At 35.1% G+C, this 11123-nt stretch overlaps 1 protein-coding gene across 7 annotated transcripts in view; it reads right to left on the bottom strand.

Annotated features, from left to right (window-relative positions):
* Window positions 1-1074: 1074 nt before the first annotated feature.
* The window catches only part of TET1 (tet methylcytosine dioxygenase 1), a 105723-nt gene continuing 95674 nt past the window's right edge, over window positions 1075-11123 (bottom strand). For all 7 annotated transcript variants that reach the window (XM_081075389.1, XM_081075390.1, XM_081075391.1 and 4 more), the window contains one exon: window positions 1075-10333. In XM_081075389.1, coding sequence (XP_080931515.1) covers window positions 9321-10333 — 1013 coding nt within the window. In that variant the 3' untranslated portion in view covers window positions 1075-9320. The remainder of the gene's footprint in view (window positions 10334-11123) is intronic.

Raw genomic sequence — 11123 nt, 5'->3', positions numbered from 1 at the left:
GGAGCAAGACATATGAGGATATGAAGGTAGAAGCAAGCAGCAGGTAAAAGGCTTTGAGCCAGAGAAGAGTTTGGCCTGTTCAAGGAGCTACAGAAGCTCAGAATGGCTGGAGCCTGGTAAATGAGAGCAGGTAGGTTGAGAGGAGCAAGGTCACCCAGTACTTTACAGACTAAGGAGTTTGGTTTCATGCTAAGTACAGCCACTGGAGTGTTTTAAGCAGGGGAATGTCATATTCTGAGATCTGTTTTTTAAACATGATTCAGGTTGTTGTCTAAAGAGCGTTAAGATAAAGGATCTAGAAACCATGTCACTGGAAGTACATTGAAGGAACTGTGTATTTGGCCTGGAGATTACAAAAACAAGATAGTTTCTTATGAAATGGATATTTAGTTAGGATATTGACTGAGCTATTTAACAGAGCAAAATGATAGAAAATACTTATTTTTTTCTCATGTAACAGACCAAGTGGATAGGTGGGTCATCCGGGGACCCGAGTTCCTTCTATTTTCCTTCTATTTTTGCTTCTGCCATGCCCTGGCATGTTGCCCAGGTGTCCATGGTCAGCCTAACTTACATGTCTCCCTTATAACCAGTCAGGAAGGAGGTGGAACATGCAGTATCTAGTTGCCCACTTAAACCCGGGGAGTTGCTGGGGCAGGGGGATATAGTTGTTCTTGTTACTAGAAGGAAGAAAATTACAGGATCATACAATAGGAGAGATTTCAAATTAGATGGATTTAAAGTAACTTATTAGTCTGTGATATTTGCTGTCATTTCACTAAAAGTTTACTGTCAATATACTTTTTCCCTTCAGGTTTTAATGACTACTTTAAGACGTCAACTTTAAAATACTGTGAGCGTAATGTGTTCAGGATTAAGATGATTAAAATAATGCTAAACCCAAGGGAGGGCATGAGTCAGTCTAGACTCAAGTTGACGAATGGCTCTGCCCCATTACTAGGGGTGTGAACATTACTTCAAGCTTCAGAATTGAGCTGTAAAATGGGATTGATAAGAGTCCTTACTTAATATTATTTTGTAGAGGAAATAAAAATTAGACTACCAGGTGCAAAATAGAAGTATAAAATTTATTTAAAACCACCCACAAAGTTCTGTGTAACCAGGAATGATACAATTTGCAATAGTTTTTTTCTTTTAAAAACTCATGACAAAGATTTAAAATATAATTTCAATTACAGTATTCATTTAGCCTTATTCAGTTAGAACAATTAAAAAGAAACTTTATGCTCTAAATAAATGAGACACAAGGAAAATATAATAGACAATTTCCACAACTATCTTTACATGTATGTTTCAATACTAGTACATTTCAATGCATTTTGCTACATAAACATGAAATCATGTACAACTGCTGTGCACCAAAATTTAGCTTAATTCGATCTTTCAAGTAACATGCAATTTCAACTCACGAGTCTTCAAGTACTGCTAGTAAGTGTTCCCTTGTACATAGAGCACTACCTTGATCCTGAATTGAAATGATAATTATCTTTTTCCCTTCTACATGGTGAAGTGCTTTTTCTTTAAACTGTTTTCCCCATGTTAAGAACCAAGAAAGGATACTTGTGGAGTTTTAAAATCTTTTCCTTACTAACATTTCACTGTATGGGATTTCTAATACAGTAGGACGACAGTAAGTAAAAGTCCCCCAAAGCAAAAAATTTAAGGTACAAAATAAATACATGCCAAAGAGAGAAAAAAGTCAACTAGAGACAGGAATATTAACTTGTGAAATTGATCTTTCTCCATGGGGAATTCAGTACTACTCTAGTTCACCATGGGGAAGGATTTGTGAATATTTTACTCCCACTAGTGATAAACACTCGGTCTTCTCCTGGGAACCAAGTTATTGATATGCACAAGAATCTACTGGTAAGTGACCATATAAAATGAAAAAAACTAGAAATTAATGCTTTTCTTTCTGTTAAGTAGTTTTACAAGTTTCTCTTTAGGGAACACTTCATTTCTTAGTAAACCAAAGATGACCATCCACCCATATGTCGTCACAATGCAAAAGCTGCCTTTTTTTTTTTTTTTACTATAAAACCATTTCTGGAAAAATATTTCTCTTAAAGCACCTATCACAATGTTATCTCATAAAAATTAAAAAAAAAGTATGACCATACATAGCGATAAAAAATATTTCTTTTAAGAGCTGTCTCTGTAAAATCCTATGTTGTCAGCCATTTTGTAATATCACAAACAGGCGTTAGTGGGGATAGGCAGTTACTGAACTGAGTCACCAAAAGTGAAATTTGACAATTTGGGGCAGTTTGACCTGCGTTTTTCATTAGTAACCCATAATGTACTGATGGACTAGCCCAAATATCTTACCTCTTTATATTTATAAAGAGCTTACTAAAAATTTTACAAATATACGTCTCATTTTTCTTAACTCTCCTGGTAAAGGTATATTCAACCTCTGACCCAGAGGTTGTATGTGGTTGGAAACAAAGTAGAAAACAAAATAAAACAAATACAAATAAGTGGGAGACAATACTGTCTCTTAGAGATGCTGATAATTTTACATTTTTACCATGACTTCCTGGGAATTAAAAGTCAGTTTACCCAGCACATTCCAAGAGACCTGCATTTCTTTTTTTTTACCTGCATTTCAATATAACAAATACATTTAACTTTATGAATTGCTGACTTTAGTCTTCAAGAGTATTTTAAACACAATTACTATTTAGGAGGTTTCCTTGTTTTAGTAGTACAGGGTCATTCTTTATTAAAAAGTGTTTTTACAGGGAAAATAAAACTTCATTAATCTAAACCCCAATGCAGAAGTTTTGGGAATTTGGGGAGACCTCAAGTATGCATAAGAGCTGGCTAAATCAATAGTGGAAACAAAATACTTCAGAAGCAGGTTTTGCATACAAGAAGTAGGTTTTATATTATTCTTAGATCAGGGCTGACAGTTTCTAATCACTAAACTCTCTAAGTTATAGTTTATGATGCAGAAATGCATATAGCAGTCTGCAGATGTTTTAATCACAGATGGGTTGACTTGCTGTGAGACTTGAAACAAGCCCTATGGTATTCTTGCCAATCTGCAGTTTCCTCATCAATAAGATGGGAATATTCTATCCAATCCTCACTGTTGGAGAGAAAAAAAAAAGTAGCAGTTAGGCAGTTCGATAACGTAAAACATTATGAAGTACACAGGTTAATTATAATTTGCCTTATCATGTTTCTTTTTTTTCTTTCAGATAAAACTGGTATTGAGTGGGAAGAAGAAACATTAAAAGTATTTCTTGGTGTTGAGGGGAAGAGTGAACCTGCAGTTCGCTGATAGGAACAGTTCTCCCTCATTTCTGTCCCTTGCGCTTCTCCCCATTGCGCTTGAAAAAGCTTCTGATGACTTACTTATCCCATCATTAAGAACTCTTTCCATTACTTACAGTTCACTTTCTAACCTTTCTCACTCAAATTATAGATAGTTCCTATTACTGCCAACAACCAACTTCCAAAGGGGTAAATGTACAGTTGACGATAGATACCATCCACAAAATTGGACTGGGAAGTAAGGAGAAAAAGGTGCAAAAAAAAAAAATCCAAAAAAAAATCCCTGTCTTTTCTATAGATCAGACCCATTACTATGAAAGTCAGTGAGTGGTCAATTTATAATTAGTGTGTGCATTACACAGAACTAGCAAAGTCATATAGAAGTAGTGATAGAATACTTCTTATATGACTTTTTGTAAAATACTGAAACACTAATAAATGAGTCAAGAGTCAAACATTGTTGGGATTGGGAAAGACAGCACTCGACACTAACCTGTGGCCTTATGATCACATCCATTTCTAAAAACTGAATTTGCCTCTAAATGAAAAGGGCTGAATAAAAGCTCGATTGCTTTCGGTATTATTCCAAAAAGGATTTGAGAAATACAATTTTGAAAGACAAATGACCAAGATCATTGTTACCCTTAAAATGAACCATGTGTTTTTGTGTAGGAAACCTGAGGAATGGAGAATAGAGACGGGAAGCAATAGCGTTTTTAAAAAAAAATCAGAGGAAAGGATAAAAACTGTAAAAAGAATGAAGGTACACTTAGTGACATTGTACCTTTAGTAAAAGGAGAAAAGAAAAATAATAACAAGCAGAGTTTCTGGTTTTATACATAGCCAAATAGAGAAGAAACCAAATTACTTTCCAGTATTGTTTCTCCAAAAATGCAAATGTTTCTGACAGCTGCAAGATTTTATTCTGATGAACAAGACAAGAATACTCTTCATAATAGCAGCTAATGACAAAATTTCTATTTTTAGGAAAACAGGGTTTATATTGTTAACCAAGGGTTTTCTAAGTTGCACTTAAACATGGATGGGTTAAATCGGCTAATATGTTTAACATCTAATAATAACATTCCTACCTTAGACTAAAGCTTTGTTGTAATTTGGAGGACATCTATGGCTAAATGAACCAGAAGAAAACTTGTGACCCAGGCAGGATCATGGATATAAGTTAGGATGGGAAAGGAGTACAGACAACAAACATTAGACTTTTAAAGATAGAAATATTAAAAATTGTATACTACCAAAAGAGAAATACATTGTGGGACCCTTAAAGGAAAATTAGGAGTGGCAAAATAAAAATAAAAAACCTTTGAATTACTTGAACAAGTAAAATAAATGCCTTTTAAAGCAAACAATAGTATTTGATTGGGTGCCCATAAGAAATGGATAGAAAAAAATTCATCCAAATACTGGAATGTAGAGAATTAAAGTTTGTAGAGGTCAATGTGGACAAAAGAGTGGTGTCCTGGATACAAGCCAGTTTCACCATCTTCAATATTAACAGAGGAACTTGGTCTCTATTTTATAACTAAGAGGGGAAAAAAGGCCAATGAATCTAAGAAAACACAAATTGAACTTCTGATAAAGGACATACTGATTCTTTCTGAATTGCATTCCAAAGTCATGTATGGCATCAATTCCTAAACCTGTTAGAAAAAAACTCAACATGGAGCATAATTTGATTTGCATGAATCCACGCTTTCAGGAATCAGGGCACTGATTATATCACTTGGTAAAGTGTGCTATACTACTGATGTCAAAGTTACAAGTTCAATACACTTAAGGGCAAGTTTAGTAGCTGTGCACAATGAAACAGTATTCTAATACATGTCGACAGCCTCATCAAAATAAACTATGCTGGGACTTGTGAGGTCAACTAGGCAAGACATGTGAATAGACTGTACAACCATGGGTAGGTAGTATATACAATAGAAATATACTTTCCCCAATCATTTCACTCAACTTCTTTCTTTGAACCTCAGAAAAAAACCCAAAGCCACTTTATTTTTGACTTGTACCAAAATAAGATTATTTCGCAGTGATAAAATACCTCTTGGGTGATCACGTTTGTTTTCCTACAGTTCTAACCACAAAGTTCCCTTCACTTGACTCTTTAAATTCTAATTACAAAAATAATTACACACTGACATTAAAATCTGCTCTTTGAGCCCCAGTGATTGAACCATATGACTTCTAGGGTGTCTTTCAGTAATGGGGGAGGCCACTACCATATTACCTTATTTCACAATTCTTGTCATAAATTTCTACAAAAGATTAAAACTCACATTTGTACTAAATCTAGCCCGAAAAAAAGATCTCCATGCATTAAAAAGTTGTGAAATAGAAGGTAGCTATGTATTAAAGGTCACACACAGCTATGGATTTACATGGCACATTTGAAGGAATGCTGTGCCCATTATCCGTGGAAATTGTCATGCAATGTCAAAATTTATCCCAGATAAAAGATCTCAATATAATTTGTTTTTCAAAGGCTAAACTTAAATGGTTTGGGGTTATTTTCATACATGCTATTATGAAATAAATGATAATCAGAAGTCCATGGAAGTAATGACATTAGAAAGTAGGTTACTCCACATGAATTAAGTCAGTATCTCATTTACACAAGGGTATGCATTCAATTAAGCATGTATTAGGGTTATGTCTTAAGTAAATTGCTTATGAATCTAATCTAGTTAAAATTCTATATTTAACAAATGAAATTATTTCATCCACATGCAGACTGCATAAAGATGTTGGTAGGTTATTTAAGATGAAAACATTTTGCTAATATGTTGCAAAAATTTAGCTACAGCTACATTTTCAGCTAGGTTCACTTTCCAATAGTAATATATTTCAGTTAGGTTGATGACATATTTGGTATTTTGTGGATGAGTTGGAAAGACGCAGGTGAAAAATGGTTTGGGAGCCATTAGAAATGGGATTTTGAAGAGCAGCGTGATATTTTGTAGGCTTCTACAATAGGCAGGAGTTATTCTCTAATCATAGTTAAGTTTGTAACATATCATGAATAGGTTGGCCTAACTTAAGAGTTATGTATCAATGAATTCAATTACACCATGAACAAAGGCAAAAGAGTGAAAACCCAATTTCAGGGCTACAAAGGAGGTGATCATTACAGGAAAACATAATAGAGGTGTAGAAATAATGTTAGATGACCAGTTTTCTGAGTGACAATGTCATTTCAAACAATTTATTTCCTTGCTTCATGAGAAAGAGCATTCTAACAGCAGTGTAGCCAGAATACAATCACAGTGCTGCAGAACATTAAATAAGCATGAGCTTTGAAAAAATTACAGGGCAGACCATGGGATGGTAAATTGTTAAACTTATGAAATAGAGTCCAACAAAGCAAGAATCATGTGGTACCCCCCATGGGGTTATCAGTTGAGCAGGCCATTCATGGCGTTGATTTTAATAATTGAACGGAAACATTTTAGTTGACACTGGATATTTTCATGTACTTGTTTTGGTAAACCGCAACTAACTTTTATGCATCCCAATATTCCCCTCAGTCAACCTTGGTGCTTCAAGTTTAGATTGTTAAGAAACTTTTTTAAAGGTAGTGACACTGATTTTAATTGCTGAAGACACAGTAGATTGTTTTGAAGGAAATTTGCTATTTCTTCAAAAACTATGTGTAAGAGTACTTTCTAGGATTTTAATTCTTCAAGTTTACTATGTCATAGTTGGCGATTCAAAGAAAAACAAATGCTAATACTTAAATTTTGCAGACATTCAATAGGTGTTGAATGGAAGAATGGATAGATGGGTGGATGGATAAAGGGTCTTAAAGCTTTATCCATTCAATCTGGTGAGGAAATTATTTGTAGTGGGAGCTGAGGCCTAAAATCTAAAACAAAATATCACAAGGTTGTATTCCTGATAGTCTAATACTAGTAAATATCTTATTTAAGCAGCTGAAATGATAAACAATCACTTATTTATATACTTATATGTATAAGAAACCTTAGGCTCACAAAAATATACATGTTTTAAAACAAATCTAAGGCACACAAAATACTAAAACAAGTCAATGAATTCTCCTATTTTACATATTCAAAAGCAGAAATCTACTTGTACAAGATGATGGTCTATCAACGGACATTGTTATTTACAGTCCCTTCATATTCCTTTACTTGGATTAGTCAAAAGCTTGAAACTGATACTTTGCACCATATATTATTTCAATATAAGTTATATAATGAGTTTTTCTTTAGAGCTTGCTGGAACTGTTTGCTTTTGCACCAAAATTTTGAGAAGTAGCGGTTGTGGGCTTCCTATGGCATTTCCAAGGGAGAAGCACCACTAGGTTTTCTACACTCCCAAGGAATCTGATACTTTGAATGTTATAGCACCTCTGCATTTTAACAGAATCAAGTATTTCATTGAAATTTCTTCTTGTTCTAAACGTTTGGTTTGGGCAATCCCTTCTATTTTGCTTTGTTTTGTTTTTTTTTTTTGTTTTTTGTTGAGAGCCCACTGGCCCATGTGGGAATCGAACCCGCAGCCTTCAGAGTTAGGAGCACGGAGCTCTAACCGCCTGCGCCACCGGGCCGGCCCCCCTTCTATTTTGCTATGAATCAAAAAAGTAACAGGAAAAAATAACGAGAGGACAAAATAAATAGAATCCCTATTTTCCCATTACTTAGAACATAGGAAATTACCAGAGATGAATTATTATTTTCACAAAACAACTAGCCTTCCACTACTTTGGATTAGCTCTTAATGGACAGAATCTTACTCATAACACTATTCCTACTATTTGTTTGGGAGGTTGTGGGGATGTGATGATGATAGGGAATTTGTTTTCAAAACACTTTTACAGGAATTTTATTCTAATTCTGTACCGGAACGACTTTCAGAATAAGGCAACTGGGGATGGGTAGGGTTTTTACTACTTAATTTTTGAGTTTTATCACCTTAAAACTTTAAAAGCATTTGACTCTTCTGAATCCTATTATGTCCCATCTTCTTTTGGAAACACCTTTCATGGAGTATACTGAGAAAGCTAGGGTGAATGTAAATTGTTGCCACTGTTGCTCAATAAATCAGAAGAGACCACTCTTACTTAGTTCCAAAGAAAAGGTTAATCAATATTGATGATATGCTTCCAAATTCCAATTTTAGAGATAACTAACATTTTTTGCATGAGCTATTTTATATAAGTAGCTAATATTTGAATGAGAAAGGACACATTAAGAAAAACAAACCATACACATGATTAGAATACATATTGCAGTTAACAAGATGGAACTCTACACAGCAAGAATAAATGATTTCTCTTGTATGCAAATATGCACAAACAATAGACAATAGGAATCTTCTACTATACTATTTCAAGTTACTTTTAAAAATAGAAAGTGCTTTTAAAATATATATTTACAATCTATGGACAACCTCCAACCATTACTAACAATAATGAATTATGTTATACCGGAGAGATATTTTAAGAGAGAAAACATTTCATTGGTTTGTTTCAAAGGAATATGTCAAATTTCTAGCAATGATTGGAAGATGTTGGAACAATGGCACCATGAAATAATAATTCAGCTTATTTTTAACTGTGTCAATGGGGGTAAGCACCAGGAGCTGTGTAGAGTTAACACTGTGTATCTTGATTTTTACATCGTAGCACATGACCTGTTAAAATCCTCTAAAAATGACTCTTGTTTCATAGTAAACAGACTTAATTTAAAGCACCAAACTGAGTGATTCTATCAAGGTTAACACCTAACCAAAACATTTCTTTATATATTTAAAACTATAAAACTTTTATTTTTGCTTAAAATGTGCACCTTCTACCAATTGTCAAAATATAGTCACAGTTAAGAAATAACCCACCCTATTTTTTCATTTTGAACCTCAGCCTTCAAATGGGTGAGATGAAAATATAGTAAACGACAACATGACTTTCTTTTAACAGCACCTTGAAAAAATACACTACACTAGCAAAGGCATTAAGAAGGGGAGAAAAGCTTTCAGACCCAATGATTATAGGGCCCTGCGACATGGGTGAGAGCATAAGGGGACACGGTGACAACATTGTCATGGGTTAATGTTAATGCTTTATGAGAAGGAATTTGGTTCAATTCATTAACTTCAGGGGACAGTTCAGTACCCTCATTAGCTGCCTGATCTTTCTGCTCTGAGGCCTTGGTTTTCTTATTCTTAGCTTCTTTAGCCTCAAACTTAATCTTGTTTAGTTCAAAACCATGTTGGGGCTTATTCAGGTTTTTGTGCTGGTAGAAGACAAGAGAGAGGCGTGTAGGATGATTCCGGTTTGGGTGTTCGACAGGAGTCGTAGCATGAAGCTCTCGCCGGGCACACTCAATCAAAACGGAGCCATGAGCGGGCGCTATCGCCACCCCACCGATATTGGCATCCAAGAAGATGTGCTCACTGTCTGACCAATATTCATCAATGTGGGGCAATTTCTCCTCAGCAGAAGACAGGGGGTCGTCTGACAGAGGATCATCTGACAGCGGCTCATCTGCTTCAGAATGCTGCTCATCTTCTTCCATCAGACAGGAAGCAAGGTCAGGAGGAGAGGTGATGAATGGGGCCTGCTGGGTTGGCTGATTGGAAGTTAGCTGCTCAGATGGACAAGTGGGAGTCTCAGGATAAATGAGGGAATCTGACAAGGGAGTAGACAAGGTGGGAAGACGACCCACGTCACCAGGCGGTGCGATTCCAGTGCATTCCCCAGCGGCAGCATTAGCACCGCTGTGTCTTGCAGAAGGCATTGTGCAGTGGGGATTGCTACTTCTTTCTGAAAACCCGTACAAAACTGATGCATCATTCTTAAAAGGAGATGTTGTGGTCGAAGCAGTCTTAGGGGACCAGGAAAAGCCTGGAGATAAGTTTCCCTCTTTCACTGGGTGAGGAATGGATGGGGTCAGTGAGTAGGTTTTAGTGTTGTCCGAACCTTTGAAGATAAAACTGGGTTCAGATTCACTTTTTATTTCAGGTTGCAAGGTTTCAGTTTTATTCCCTAAACAGAAAAAAGGACACCAGATGTGAAGATAAGTACAAACTGCTTTTGGTAGTTGTTGTCTTTAAAAACTAGCTTTGAAGAAAAGTACAAAGAATAATATAACAAAACATTGATGAGGGCAACGCTAGCCAGTTTTGTTCTATTTAAGTCAAACACACATGCGTACATTAATAATTGGATGTAGTTCAGTAAGCTTTTTCATCCAATGATTTTTCCTTAAAGAATTCTTCCCTTTCAAAACAATCATAAATAAGTGCACAGATTTAGCCAAAAAGATGTCCACTGTCCAAAACAGTAAGATATTAGAAATGACTTAATTGGCTATGAAGTAAATATTAAACCATACAGGGGAATATAATGCAGGTGATATTATGATGACAAAGAGTAAGCAATATTTAACTACACAAAGAGATGTTTAGATAGATTTTATGTACAACATGATCTCCGCTTTGAAAAAACGTAAAAATAAGTAATAATTTATAAATTATTTCTGGATAATGAAAGCATTATAACTGGCAAAATTATTAGGCAAAAGGAAGTCACATAAAAAAATGTTAGTTGGAAAAAAGCTTTCTGTAACCTCAAAAACACATGCATTTAAGATTGTTTCTTTCTGAATAAGGTAGATCATGAACACACTGGCCAGGTTGGGTTAACTGTTCTGACACATCCACAAAAACAGCACATCAAGTGGAAATTTTTTGAGTATATTTTCCCTGTTTTGAAGTTCTAAAAAAATTTTGGAAGTGCAAAAGCAGTGAATTTAAGACCAAGAAACAGAAAAGGT

The sequence above is a fragment of the Rhinolophus hipposideros genome, assembly GCF_964194185.1.
Source record: "Rhinolophus hipposideros genome assembly, chromosome: 15".
Classification (NCBI taxonomy): Eukaryota; Metazoa; Chordata; class Mammalia; order Chiroptera; family Rhinolophidae; genus Rhinolophus; species Rhinolophus hipposideros.
Note: the sequence above shows the minus strand (reverse complement) of the source record. Positions and strands in the feature narration are given on the sequence as shown.